Source organism: Atta colombica, unplaced genomic scaffold (genome assembly GCF_001594045.1).
Source record: "Atta colombica isolate Treedump-2 unplaced genomic scaffold, Acol1.0 scaffold276, whole genome shotgun sequence".
NCBI lineage: Eukaryota > Metazoa > Arthropoda > Insecta > Hymenoptera > Formicidae > Atta > Atta colombica.
Window position 1 is genome coordinate 286,388 of NW_017259377.1, and position 13,969 is coordinate 300,356.

The 13,969-nt window shown below is 31.7% G+C and overlaps 4 protein-coding genes across 5 annotated transcripts in view; 3 read left to right on the forward strand and 1 right to left on the reverse strand.

The window, feature by feature from the left end:
- LOC108689766 (protein NRDE2 homolog) overlaps positions 1-2,678 on the forward strand; it is a 4,218-nt gene extending 1,540 nt beyond the window's left edge. Inside the window, exons 4-10 of the mRNA XM_018196698.1 lie at positions 8-154; positions 491-759; positions 857-1,185; positions 1,270-1,810; positions 1,916-2,065; positions 2,170-2,345; positions 2,426-2,678. Of these exons, the coding sequence (XP_018052187.1) occupies positions 8-154; positions 491-759; positions 857-1,185; positions 1,270-1,810; positions 1,916-2,065; positions 2,170-2,345; positions 2,426-2,678 (1,865 nt within the window). The remainder of the gene's footprint in view (positions 1-7; positions 155-490; positions 760-856; positions 1,186-1,269; positions 1,811-1,915; positions 2,066-2,169; positions 2,346-2,425) is intronic.
- A 1,047-nt stretch (positions 2,679-3,725) lies between these two features.
- On the forward strand, positions 3,726-5,921 carry LOC108689767. 2 transcript variants are annotated; one of them, XM_018196700.1, is made up of 5 exons: positions 3,726-3,742; positions 4,479-4,591; positions 4,764-4,845; positions 4,910-5,038; positions 5,485-5,921. In XM_018196700.1, exons 2-5 carry the CDS (start codon positions 4,520-4,522, stop codon positions 5,709-5,711), a joined length of 510 nt encoding a protein of 169 aa, XP_018052189.1. In that variant the 5' UTR covers positions 3,726-3,742; positions 4,479-4,519; the 3' UTR covers positions 5,712-5,921. The 2 variants fall into 2 exon arrangements, with proteins under 2 accessions (XP_018052189.1, XP_018052188.1); XM_018196699.1 differs by lacking the exon at positions 3,726-3,742 and adding an exon at positions 4,171-4,235.
- A 947-nt stretch (positions 5,922-6,868) lies between these two features.
- LOC108689773 (DNA fragmentation factor subunit alpha-like) lies at positions 6,869-13,475 on the reverse strand. The gene is made up of 4 exons (XM_018196709.1): positions 13,420-13,475; positions 8,849-9,033; positions 8,364-8,676; positions 6,869-7,998 (listed from the first exon to the last, which is right to left on the reverse strand). Exons 2-4 carry the CDS (start codon positions 9,024-9,026, stop codon positions 7,878-7,880), a joined length of 612 nt encoding a protein of 203 aa, XP_018052198.1. The 5' UTR covers positions 9,027-9,033; positions 13,420-13,475; the 3' UTR covers positions 6,869-7,877.
- Positions 10,664-12,872, forward strand: LOC108689772 (D-beta-hydroxybutyrate dehydrogenase, mitochondrial). The gene is made up of 6 exons (XM_018196707.1): positions 10,664-10,971; positions 11,474-11,557; positions 11,643-11,817; positions 11,901-12,022; positions 12,086-12,190; positions 12,314-12,872. Exons 1-6 carry the CDS (start codon positions 10,759-10,761, stop codon positions 12,710-12,712), a joined length of 1,098 nt encoding a protein of 365 aa, XP_018052196.1. The 5' UTR covers positions 10,664-10,758; the 3' UTR covers positions 12,713-12,872.
- Positions 13,476-13,969: the final 494 nt, after the last annotated feature.

Genomic DNA, 13,969 nt, shown 5'->3' on the forward strand with positions numbered 1-13,969 from the left:
CGTCTAGATATGCTGTATCGATGCTTGATTTTCCTGAGACAGACGGGATTATGGGAACAAATGTGGGAAACAATACGTTTAAATCTAAATTTGAATCTAAACTTAAACAAAAATAGTTTATCCTTTCGAGGATCTATAGATGAAAAAAAATTAAGTAAGTATATTAAATATTGTAAGTTACAACAAAAGACTTCTGTTAAGATTATTCTATATAGATTATTCAAATTGCAGGAAATATTTCAAGTTATTTACTTATGCCAAATCATAATGTTGACATTACATAATAATTTAATAATAATTATTGAGGAGGTAAATGTGAAAAATGCCTACATACATTATATATACAATAAGTACATACATACATACATTATATATACAATAAGTATAAAATATATAATTAATTTTCCAAAAAGAACTTAATGGGAGTCTTGTAATGTTAAAACGATAATATATACTATTAATAATATTGAATAATAACACTAATTTTCAGTTGGAATGGAAGAAATGATATTAATGTCACGATTACCATTAAATCAACTATGGCAAAGAACTGAGTCATTGAGAGAGAATTGCCATTGGATTAGCGTTAATAGAGACGAATTAGAATTAATTGGAGATTCTAGAAGATTTATTTTACCAGAAGATGTAGCAGACTTTGTACATCCAATTCTTTCCCGTAATTCAAACTTTCAAATGGCTGTTTATTCTCTTTTATGTCTAAAAGTACCACTTTTACCTTGTCGTGATTGCTATATGAAAGTAAGTAAAATTATCTTATTATTATTAAATGAGATTATAGAGAAGTAGGAATAAATCAATAAAAATATATTTAAAAAATACTTTATATTTTTTACAGGAATTATTATTGACAAACTTTCATTGGGGAGTAGAATCTTTAGAAGTATTGCTTCCATTTATGTATCCTATGGTAGGTGAAATGGCTGGTCATGATCAAAGGAAAGAATTATTAAAGGACATTCTCGAAGGACGTTTAACATCAGGTCCTCAATATCTCAAGTTTCATCCAGCACAGGAACCATATTTAGATTTTGTACGCAAAATATTTCATACGATCGCGGAAAATCTACCTTTGTTACAACGAACAAGTATATATGTCTGGTGGTTGCGATTAGAAAGATTACTAGTATCTCTCGGCAAAGATGAATCTTTAAAACATGACAATAAGTAAAATTCATATTTACCTAAATTTTAATAGTTTTTATTATAACAGTTTTATTCCGCAACATGAATCAATTTTTTTTGTTGCAGAGGAAAAAAATTGAGGGCAACATTGAAAGAATTTTTAAAAAAGGATGAAAACAGAAATAACTTGTATTTCTATAAAGAGTATGCTTTAATAGAACTAGAAATGGGCAGATTCAGCAACTGTATGAACATTCTTGAAACCGCTATTCAATCTCAAGGGACATGCCCATCTGCGATTATCAATATGTGTGAAAGAGCAGCGCTTTTTAATGTATACAGAACATTCATCGAGATCTTGCTTGATATTAGGACGTACAACGAATCACACAGATCCTGGATACTACAAGTCTTTAGTCAAATGATACCTAACAAAAATGAAAATCAAGAATCTTTGATTGAAGCATATTTACATTCGTGTGTACAAAATTTTCTGCAAGTCCCTTTCAATGAACAAGAAAAAGATACTTTATTTCTATCGAACTTAGAATGTGATGCTATCGTATGTTATGCGTACTTTCTATATATTAAAGATGGTAATATCCAAACTGTTATCAACACATTGAGGAACTGCATTGATCATTCCAAGAATTATCCTTACTTACAGGTACTAATTTAATATTCTGCGAACAATTAAATATTATTAATAAATAAATTGAAATTAAACAATTGTATTGTAAAAAAATTACAAAAAATTTTTTAATCATTGCAGGAAATATTGTACGAAAGTCAAATTGCAATTCTGCAATTACATTACGAGCGGACTCAGAGTATGCAGGCTGTGTTAAAAGAAACCCTAAGCAAAACTTTAAATACATATCCGAATAACTTTTACGCTTTATCTGTATTTGCTGGAATAGAAGTAAAAAGCATTATATTACATTAATAATATAATGAAATTGTAACAACTGCTATAGGACGTTTCTATAAATCGATAACAGAATTATAAAATAATTATCATTTCAGAGTGAATTACCAACTTGGAGATTCAATAGTAGAAGCACCGAGATTGAATTGTGGCGAGCCATGGCAATGTGTCTGGCTGTTCGTAGACGTATTGGTCTTCTAATGAAACTTAATCATCATGATGCAATGAATGCCGCACTGAATAAGTTATTATCTTTTCATCTAACACTCTCCAGGTATAATATAATTAAATCTTTTAAGATGAACTTAAATGCATAAATATTATAATGTATAAAATATACAAAATTATTTTCAGGATATCGTCGACACGATGTTGTCCATTGCTGTGGAGACTGTATATGCTCCTTCTGCGCGAGCATAATTTGTGCGAAAAAAAAGGAGAAGAGATTTATCATGAAAGCGTTACTCAATGTCCATGGGCAAGAAGTATTTACATAGATGCAGCTGAAGTAGCGCCTCAACTTCTCACACAAATTCAAGATCTAATTCGCGAAAAAGAATTAAGAATGCACGTCACACCTGAGGAATTAGATATTCTTCGTGGATAATATAATTTTTTTATATATTAAGAAAAACTGTAATGTTCTTGATGTTATCTAAACTATTAACTGTAATATTCTTGATATTATTAATGTCTCCTTTATTTAAATTTTATTTTCTAATGTGATGAATTAAGAGTATATTTAAATGTAAAATAAAAAGTAAATAAGACTTTTTTCAATAATAAAATAAAATATGTAATAAAATATAAAACAATTTGATATTCAGTCTCATATTCAAAATATTCAAATATCAATTATTTTTAATATATATTACATATACACATATATTAATCCTAGTAGACCATTGTTATTTTTAGTTATCTTCCCAGTCTCACACCAGAGTATGTGAAACCCTGCGACTTTTTCACGCTATATCTCTAAACTGAATACGTATTTTTCAAAACGTGTGAAATTTATACTTCGAAATCAGACGAAGACAGATAAATATGAATCAAATAAATAATATTTTATTTTCAATTAATTACAATGCTTCAAAGAAATTTTATTGGAAAAATTCACAAAAAATGACTATTTTGGATAAAAATTTCCCAAACTTTTAAATTTAATGTTCAAGCAAAAACCCGTACGATTTCTTTAGTTGATTCTTTGGACTAACAAAAAAAAAATAGTATGATATGAATCGCTCAAAAAAGTATAAATATTTGAACATTTTTGAAAAATCTATACATATTATAAGTTTACAATCAATAAATAAAATTTTATTATTTAAACAATATAAAAATGGTAGGTAAAGGATTATACGTGTATAAATATTATTGTAGTACTGTATAATTAAGTTTATTAGGGTTTAGTTTAGAGGATGATGTTCTAAAGCAATAAATTCGTTCCGACCGAACGTCGTTCTTCGAAAATTGACAGAAATTATAAAATTTCTACTATTTATTATATTGAAATATAATTCTTTTTAATTCTACATTATGTGTACTTACTTTTATACTATTCGAAACATATATTTAATAAAAAATGAAGGAATACCCAGAATGCCAAAACTTACAAGTTAGTCACGTGTAAGTCCCAAGCACTCTCTTTGAACTTTCGTGCATTCTCACGTAAGAATAGCGCAAAAAAATCCTTATAGGCTTATTATATCTATGGATAATTAAAGTTTTTTTCTACCTCTCAATTCGGATCTTCAAATTATATTATAAAAAAGTTACAGCAATATAAAAAATCGCATAGGGTAACGTTAAATCCACGAGTGGCCTGCTAGGGTTAATATATAGGGTTATATGTTATATTATTCATATTTAATATTAATTATAATAGAATATAATTATTTTTTTTAATAATTATATTCTATTTGCTAAATGCAAATGTCACGTTAAAAATGTACACAATAATGTTATCGTTCGTATTAAAAGATGTTCATATCCGAAAGTCTTTGGCAGTCTTTGATTAGTTCAGTGATGTTGCACAAAAAATTGTAATAGTATTTTTCAGAACAAATTATAAACAGACTTGAAAAATAAAAAATCGTGTTGTCTTAAATTAAGTGTATTGTTTTCTTATTGAGACAGTTAAAAATAACAATTTACAAATTGTGTATGTTTTTATATAATAATGTAACTAACCTCAAATTGATAGTATATTGGTAGTTAATTAATTGTATGTATGTGAATTAAATGTCGTTACATAAATTTTAAAGATAAATAGAAAGAAAATCTTTCAAATTATATTAATATAAATATACAACAAATATATGAATTGAAAGATAATTACTTCTTATAATATCTTTAATTTCTTTTATCATACTTGTGTATTAATGTATATATTTTTTATTTGCAGTGTTATGAAAATTTGATTACAAACATCACATTTAAAAAAAAATGGATTTAAAAGCTGTAGTTGTTTCTGGAGAAGCTCCAGAGTCTGACGATGATGCATCAAACATTGTCACTGTATGTAACATGTATACATATATACCTATATACATATTATACATATTATACATATTATACACATATACCTATATACCTATATACCTATATACATATTATATTTTATACTAAAAGTTTTTAATTTAATACATAACATGAAAAGTGTATTGTCTACAAATTTTATTACATGCAGGGCCTAGGATTCCCTACAATGCGAACACCATCCACATATTGCGGTACCATTATCTCAGGCGAAGCTCCAGAATCTGATGATGGTAACTTTTATTGACTCTTTTTAAATTTATAAGGAACTAATTAACATTCAATTTTTATTCACAGATTTAACAAGTTTAAGTAGTATTAGTGGAGCGATAGATGCCATGGCATGTCCTCTTTACACAGATCTTAAAATACCAAGATCTAAAAAAAATTCTATCAAGTATAATAGTTTACTTCATAAAAAGTTATGTAAGTGATTTAATATCTACTTATAATTCATATTTCCTAATTATATATTTTCTATTCATTAAAATATCAAATATTGCAAGCTTATTGAATAAAATGTTTACAAAATACAAATTTTATTTTTGTTAACATTCGTTTATTAATATTACAGCAGTACAATGTGCGTAACTATAGCTAAACAGTATTATGAGATTGTTCATGTGTGGAATATCGATAACTTATTTTCCAATTCGTATCTCTAAATCAATTTCGATTTACTACACAGTTACATTCGCATAATTACAATGTTTATCTATAAGTTATATTGTACAAAGAATTTTCTTATAAGTTCTTATAAAACAGCATTTATGAAAGACATTAAATTATATTTTAAAACATAAAATCGATATATGTATATACGTATCGCTTATTAATTTTGAACATCATTTAAATTGACATATGTTAAACAGACGAATGCAATGAAATCTTGGATAGAGACATTCTGCAAATGACCGAGGGCGCAATCACAACCAGCGTACAAGAATTGTCAGCTATTAACCGACAATTGCTGAGAAGTGAATTGGTGTTACAAGAGGCTGTGTGTCAATTACGCAATGCATCCGGTCGGGTGAAGGATGCCTCCGACGCTCTACATCAACTCATAGACGACAACTTCTTGCATTCCGTTAAAATTTAATTTTTATTAAGTGCATTTCTATTCTTAAGATATACATGTAGCAATGAGTAACAGGTATGTGCTTACAAGAGACATCACACAACTGTCCGGTACAGATTTGATTTTCCGTGAAATATGTCATTAAAATCTAAGAGACACATTTTTTTTATGTGTGCGCTAACTCATGTTTAAAGAGTGAAACACTCCTTTGAAAAAAAAAACGATATTTCTATTTTGAACCGAATGCTGGAAATATAAAAAAATGGAAAAAATTTTTTTAACAAAAGTTGTACGATTTTAAAGTATTTCAATGCTGTGAAGAAAAAAAATTTTAATTTTTTTGTTTAACAATTATTAACAAAAAAATTAAAAATTTAATTTTTTTCACAACTTTTTTGTTTAAAACATTTTTTTTCATCTTTTATACTTCCGATGGTATTCGGCTCGAAATGGAAATATAGTTTTTTTGAGTTGACGCACGTATAAAAAATACGTATCCTTTAGATTTTTGTGTTTAACAACATATTTCACGGAGAATCAAATCGGTACCAGACAGTTGTGTGACGTCCCTTGTTAGTATATAATGTCATGGTACCGTGCATTAGATGCCGGCATTAAAAAAAAATGCGCTTTCCTCTTTGAGATCTGGGACATTGTTGAGCATTAATCGATCTTCCCTTTAACTGGCAGTACTATTTAATGCGTCCTTTTTATACTTTCCAACGCGTTGTCTCGTTTGTCTCGAGAATATCAATCACATCAATTTATTATAAACTAATATCCTAAGATCGATCTGTGGAACAAAATGTTGCGCCTGATATTTAACGATACATTTGATCATACAGTGAGATAGCAAATAGTTCAATACTGGCTATTGTCTTGCCTACCATTTCGTAAATTTCAATCAGAGTGGTGGCACAAATTCTAATACAAATATGTATAATGCGATTATAGTGCGCAAGAGACTGGTGATAATTATATATATTACGATATATGTATATATATATATATATATATATATATATGTATATTAAAGAACGTCACGATATTGATATAGAGCATTTCTGCGGAGAGTAGACATACACTTTCGTTACAGTTTTAAAAAATTTATAGTAAATGTATATATTTTGATTTTGTGATTTTCAAAGAATACATGAATGTAAATATGGCATCGCTCGTTTGAATTATTGATTATATAATCATAAATAAAATTAGAATAATATTTAATACCTAGTGTGTATGCATAGTCTTGTCAGAAACACTTATGTTCTTTCTTTGCAGATTACCACGTGTTCTTTTTCTTTTTTTTTTTATCAAATAGCACAATTTTACTTGGTATCAAAGGGTTGATATCGACTTTTTTTGCTATTATGTCGCTAATGTTAGTGTACAATGAATTGGTGATATCAATGGTGGTGGTTTTCGTTTTCTCTATAAATTCAGTCTTAAATATTCCATCGATCTTCGTTGAACCAAATTTCAGTATGACGTATCTAAGTACAAAAATCCCATAAACAAAACCCGTTTCGCTAAGACTTGATATGGCAATATTGCGACGGGAATATCCATTCTGAAATGTGTTACTTACGCGCGGCTTGGCTTTCTTTCTTATGTATTATTCAAATTAGCAGCTAAATTGCGCGGGTAAATTTCTGCCGGTATAGCAAGGTAATCTCTCTTGGATGTTATATTAAAGCAATTCCGTACGCTCACTAAGGATGGAAAGTATTGCCAAAGCATAGTTGTGCCACTGAATCTCGTATGTATATAGATTAAAAAAATTCTACAAAAAACTTAGAGTTACTATTTCCTCTAAGATGCGAAATCTATTACTATTATCATTTTTTATTATTATTATTATTATTATTATTATTGATGTTACGGTAGTAAATTATTGGGCGAACGTAAACTACTTGTGTTTCGTGTCTCTGTACAATGTCTTTGTCTCTGCGTTTCTTCGTGTTCTTCGCGTACGCGAGAAATAATATAAGATTCTCCTCACTGACACAGCTGCGTTCAGCTTGAGCGACTAATGCTTGTCTCAATTATTCTCAGTTTGTGTAAATAGCGATGGGCTCAATTCCAGAATAGGATCAGAGTTTGTTGTAGTTGACGACCTTTATAGAATATGCGACGCCGCACTCTATACATATTTGCTAATGTGAGGGCGCCCACCCCCCACATGGCCTACGCTCGCTCCATCTCACCACCGCTCGCGTACATCTGGAGGAGAGCCATGGATTCCTGCGCTTGCCGTTTTTCCACTAAGAATCTACCTGAAGCTTCCTTCAGCTGCTCGAGGAAGAGTCTGTAACAAGATTGGAACAGAGAAATTAATGATGATGTCCTAAGACAATTACTTGATCAAATATCATAAGGTAATAGAAATATTTTGATGATAATATAGAAAGTATATTATCTTTGAATAACAGAGGTGAATAATTTAAGCTCTAATTAACTTACTATTAACTATTAATTAACAAGTAGTACTTTGTTAAGATGAATAAAATTATCAATAATTTTCAATTTTAATGATTAATGATTCTTCATTTATTGTTTTTGTTATTTTTTGTTGATTGACATTTGAAGAATTGTATAGTTAGAAAGTTGATCGAATTAATCATATTAAGTTGATCATATTAATCAAAGTCACTCTGATTGTCTATTGCTTACCTGTCAGGCACTATGTCGCCTAAACTATCAGGGTCCATATCACTGAGTGTTTCCAACTCGGTTCCTCCTAGGAGTGAGATATGCGACGGGTCGCTGTGCAACGACGAGACCAGGGGTTCAATGAGCGTTCGCCGTCGTCGAATCTTGTCGACTTTTGAACCACCTTCGGCGTTATCCACATTATCCACAACGATGCAACGAGACGCTGTCTTGCTGCTGCCTACAGCAGCCCATTTTTGATCACCATGCAGCACCATCAAGCTTGTGTTTCTTTCTAACGTGGCAAAATATTCCTCGTCGTCTACCTCTGTTCCTGTAACATTTCAGTATGTAAAAGTGAAAAAGAGTCCATCCCTTATATAAATAATTATAGTGATTGATCCTTACAACACATTTGTTCTGCAACAAATTATTATATACATCCAATATCAAAGAGATATTAAAACTAACAATTGCTATATGTTGTAACATGAATGTTTCCTTACCATCCTGTTCAAGTACGATCGTAAGATCCGCATCCACGGGAAATGCCAGTCGATTGCGTGCGACGTTAGTCAGCTCCTTCAACGACGAGGCGGTGATACCCTTTCTTCGTTCTCTGGTGTGATCAACTATCTTGTAAGGATTGCCCACTCCCTGCGTGACTCCAGTTGTTTCCGACATATTTCTTCTGCACAATCGGTGAACGAGAACAGATTTTAACTCTGCTAATCGTTGATGATTAATTCTGTTCGGTCTCACGATATTGGGAATCCCCGACGCCCAAAGATAATTAAGCAACAATTGTCTAAGTCAGAAAGGATTTATTCTCTTGAAGAGAATTGACTGCTGCTAAGGCCTGATTCTCGTTGCACATTAGTTGGTCCGTGTCTTGACGATGTGTCGGGGAAATTCGAGTGACCTATGCATTCGATGATGACAGAGAAAGGAATACGCCCTTACGCGTGAAAAATGTAACGAACACAATTACGACGAACACGGTGTGTACAAGCGCTGTTTCTTATTTTTTCAGCGTCGAAGAATAGCTTTTCTTGACGATTATGCCCCAGATTGAAGTTGTATCGCTGTCCGCTGATGATTCCCCGGATAAAAAATTGTATCGCTCGAAAGAAGCAAACAGGTATGAAAGGGCAGTGCTCAGGATTGCGTTGGATTGACTTGAAGAATTAACAAAGACTTGAGCAAGACCTCTCCTTTTTCTCTCCTTCAACAATTCACGCGGATAAAAAAAAATGAATAGAAGGTGGAGACAACGGCGATTATGCGACGCGACAAAGATAGAAAGAAAGAGAGTGATGTGTATATGATGCCTTGAGTGACTGAACTGACCGTGTGTCAACCCAACACTGGGTCAACGGTGCAACTACCCCTTCTATTTATACCCCCTGTAGACTCTCTCGCAGGTATATACGCGCGAAACGAGAGACACCCCGACACAGCATCTACCCCACCCACTTCTGCCTATCCATCCAACCCTCTGCTGTAGCACCCCTACACGGAAATCAATAATCTACCCCACTCTATTCGCAGCCGCGCTCATTTTTTATCAGCGCCGACGAGAAATTTACAAAAATACTCCGGCACGACCGTCACCAAAGAGGGCCGATGCAAAATGCACAGATTGATGAGATAATTCACGACACGTGTCAATCGATCCACTTCTTTGAAAATTAAAGGAGATTAAAAATAAAAATAATTTTGCGAATCTGCGATATCCAGATATATTGTTCAGATAAATATATACGAAATCGGAACGGATATTTGTAATTTTATTTAAAAAATGAACAGATAGATATAAAACTTCTCACTATTTTGCACTATTTTGAAATTATAATATAAAAATTACACGTGTCATGTTATCAAAGAACAATGATTTAATATACAATAGAAAATTTTATGTACTTTTTATTATTTTAATAATTATGGTATACATATACAGAATAATTAAACAGAATAATTAAAATTCATTACAATGATAAATTAAATTTTATATATAACATTGTATATATGTTCTATATTTTTAAATCATTAATCTAAATTAATTTAATTATCATATATACAAATTCTATTTAAATTTTGTTGTAATATATATATTGTAATATATATATTCTTGCATTATTGTTATTTATTATTTAATGTTACAAAGAAATGCAGAATTTAATATTAATTATTAAGACTATAAATTCGATTCTCAAATATTTCAATCCGCTAGAAGTTTTAAATTTAAGGCACAGCACTGTAGTTATATTTAGATGTCAATGAGACTAGATACTGTTTTAAGTTTAAAGTTAGCTCAGGCATAGCCCAGTTAGGGTTCCTCAGTGAGCAACATCAATTTATTCGAATGGAGTCAATTACGTTTTGTTAAAATTTTGATAGAAAATCTGAATCAAGAATGCCGTCAAATGGAAGCAAAGAGGCCGACGACAGTCAAACATGGGAATTAGCAGAGAGGTGTCTATTACCTATTGCATTTTCACATGCAATTGCAGTCATCCTGGCAACTATATTAAACACCTTTGGGATCTCACAGACATCTAGCTTTGTTCTCTTTTTGTTGCTATTGGTCATATCCGTAGGATCCACATTGTTCTATCATAATCTAAAGGTAAGCTATTTGCATTGTATAATGCAAATCTTCAATACATTATTCATTTTTTTCCCAATAATTTTATATAAAACTTTTTACTACAACTACATAAAAAATTGTAAACCTTTTTGACCTTCAAAATTACATTAAAATACATATCGCACTCCTATAATGAAAATCATATGTCCTTCTCAACCTTTTATAATGTCATATGCTTGAACATTTGAAAGTTCAAAGGCCCTCTATATTGGAATTCTCATAGAATTTTACACTAGGCCTGATTAAGACCTTTGACCTTTTTTAACAAACGTTGCATAATGCACCTGTTATCACTACCTACCATACTTCCTGCTTCATACGTTCTCTCTTTTTTTTTTTTACAAAGGACTTTGAGATCGTCATCGCCCGATCAATGGCTTTCAATGGATTATCAAAAGCATTATAAAGCTTCATTACATCAGTTCATGATTCAATAAATTATAAACACTATATTTTCCTAATAGTCTACTTGATGCAACAGGTTACTGCAGCAGGAAAGGCAATATTAATCACAGGTTGCGATTCGCGGGTTGGATACGCTTTAGTTAAACAGCTAGATGATTTGGTAATTATATGTGAAAACATATATGCTCGTATGACAATTGAATAATTTAAAAAATATCTGTGATCTCTCTTTCTCTTTTTTTAAGGGCTTCACTGTATTTGCTGGATTCAATAATAAAGTCGAGAATGAAGATATCATGCAGAAGTTAAAAGACCACGCGTCTGGAAGATTGCACGTGTTACAACTAGATATTACCAGCGAACGTGATATACATTCGACTTTCCTTTACGTCAACGAAAACTTGCCTGACGGAGCTCCTGGTATATCGCCCTATCTCTTAAAGCTTCCTGAGATTATCGGTGTAACGGATTACTTCTACGTCATCGTTGCTACGTTATTTCAGGATTGTGGGCACTCGTGCATGCTGCTGCTTGGGTGACTCTCGGGGAATGCGAGTGGGTGCCCCCATCTGTTCTCAAGCGAAGCATAGACATCAATTTCATTGGCCTAGCGCGTTTAACACAGGTACTGTAAAATATTACAAAAATGTCAGAACGCGCAATATTCTCTTTTCTTTCTTTGTAACAGGTATTTCTTCCTCTGGTTAGGAGATCAAAGGGCCGAATCGTTCTTATTAGTAGCCTTCTGGCACGGATACCAAGTCCCGTCCGAGGCATTTATTGTGCCCTTAAGGTAAATCCTCTTTGTCATGCGCATAATTAAGCGTGGCTTGTCTATTTGTATATATAATCATAAGACTGGAAGGACATTAATAAAGCTTGAGTAGATCAATAGAAGATTATAAATATATCTTAGGCCGCTGTAGAAGCTTGGGGATCATGCCTAAGACTGGAGATGCGGAGATGGGGTGTCGACGTTGTAATTGTCGAGACCGGAGAATATGTCTCTGGTAATGCATGGCTGAAGGATAATACTGCGCTGCTCGAGCAAGCCAGAGACATGTGGACTCAACTGGATCCTCAAACTCGCAAAGAATATGGTCAAGAGCTATTTCAGGCAGAAATGCTGGCTCTGGAAAAGTATACGCAGGGACCAGAAGCTGATTTAACAGCTGTCACGAGAACTCTAATGGATGCTGTAGTAAAGACTTTCCCGATGCGGCGGTACACACCTGTAACGCGTAGTGAAAGAATACAGGCATTGTGCAATCATTACCTACCGAAACCAATCTATGACATATTGTATACAAATTGAATATATCTCTTGTATGATACATACTGACAATCAGAATATGATTAGGAAGATACATTCTTCGGATAGACGACATTATAAGAATAAATCTTAGATGAAACAGAGAAGCAAGAATCTTTTTTTAGCAGATCGCGTAATCATTTGAAGCACTGCCTACGCAAAACAGCTGCAGAAAGATATTGTACAAATTTAATAAAGTTACTTTATCAAATTATGAAACTTACATTCTTCATGAAGCTCGGATTTTCAAAGCCCCTAAATAAAAACAAAGGATATTTTTTTTTAAATTCTACTCTATTGGATTTTAATCTGATTCAGCATAAATACACAATCCATGTTTTGTGTCCTTCAATATTTTTAGAATTAGTATGTCAGGGATATATTTTAAAAATAAATAATTTAATGATTTTAAATAAATATTTTATAAACAATTTTAAAGATATATATTGCAAAGTTTAAATTATAGCGTTATATAGCAAAATTAAGCATCCAAAAGATCTACAACGATGTGCTAATTTACATAATACAACTTTCGATCTTTGGTAGACATCAAAAAAGGATTTCTATATTATTCTCATATTTACACATTTGAATTACATTATTTATATTATATATTCCTATATCAATCATGTTGATTTTTTTCTAAGATTAATAAATAACATTCATGAAAAAAGATTTCTAACAAATCTATATTAACAATTATTACATACCTATATAAATACAATTATTTCTGATTTTGCAAAAGCAGAGAGAAACTTGAAAGACCATCCCGGCATTTTTCGCATAAACGCTCGATCGGATAGTCGGATTGTTAGAACCTCGGAAGACGCCATGCATTAGCGGCATCAACATCAATTTTATTAATTTATATGAACTATGTATCACACTGTTTTCAATACTGCGTTGATAAAATCGTAGTGTCGATAAATGGATATCGATAAATGGACATAGTGTAGAATAGAACCAAAAATTGTGGACATTATCGACGAGATCATAAACACTGGTTATATAGTTATTAATATCCACATTTTGTGGGCAAAGAAGCATTTCAAAATAAAAGGTCTGTTCTTTTTAACTGAACTTTTGCACCAGTTCATTTTTCTTCCTCTTTTTTTTTGTCCTGGAGAGAAAAGGAAGAAAAATGAACTGGTACAAAAATTTAGCTAAAGAACAGGCTTTAAATCCTGGGCATGGCCGCTCTCACTGCTCTCAAGATTCTGTTTCTAGCTCTAATAGAGGGCGACTCTGGTGAATTTCGCG

Excerpts from the sequence above, each read along its gene's own strand:
- LOC108689767 (XM_018196700.1), top strand. The coding sequence starts at position 4,520 with ATGGATTTAAAAGCTGTAGTTGTTTCTGGAGAAGCTCCAGAGTCTGAC. Across the intron at positions 4,592-4,763 it reads ATGCATCAAACATTGTCACT|GGCCTAGGATTCCCTACAAT; the intron begins GTATGTAACATG and ends TATTACATGCAG. Across the intron at positions 4,846-4,909 it reads AGCTCCAGAATCTGATGATG|ATTTAACAAGTTTAAGTAGT; the intron begins GTAACTTTTATT and ends TTTTATTCACAG.
- LOC108689773 (XM_018196709.1), bottom strand. The coding sequence starts at position 9,026 with ATGTCGGAAACAACTGGAGTCACGCAGGGAGTGGGCAATCCTTACAAG. Across the intron at positions 8,677-8,848 it reads GATCGTACTTGAACAGGATG|GAACAGAGGTAGACGACGAG; the intron begins GTAAGGAAACAT and ends GAAATGTTACAG. Across the intron at positions 7,999-8,363 it reads GGCGACATAGTGCCTGACAG|ACTCTTCCTCGAGCAGCTGA; the intron begins GTAAGCAATAGA and ends ATCTTGTTACAG.
- LOC108689772 (XM_018196707.1), top strand. The coding sequence starts at position 10,759 with ATGCCGTCAAATGGAAGCAAAGAGGCCGACGACAGTCAAACATGGGAA. Across the intron at positions 11,558-11,642 it reads TTAAACAGCTAGATGATTTG|GGCTTCACTGTATTTGCTGG; the intron begins GTAATTATATGT and ends TCTTTTTTTAAG. Across the intron at positions 11,818-11,900 it reads CTTGCCTGACGGAGCTCCTG|GATTGTGGGCACTCGTGCAT; the intron begins GTATATCGCCCT and ends ACGTTATTTCAG.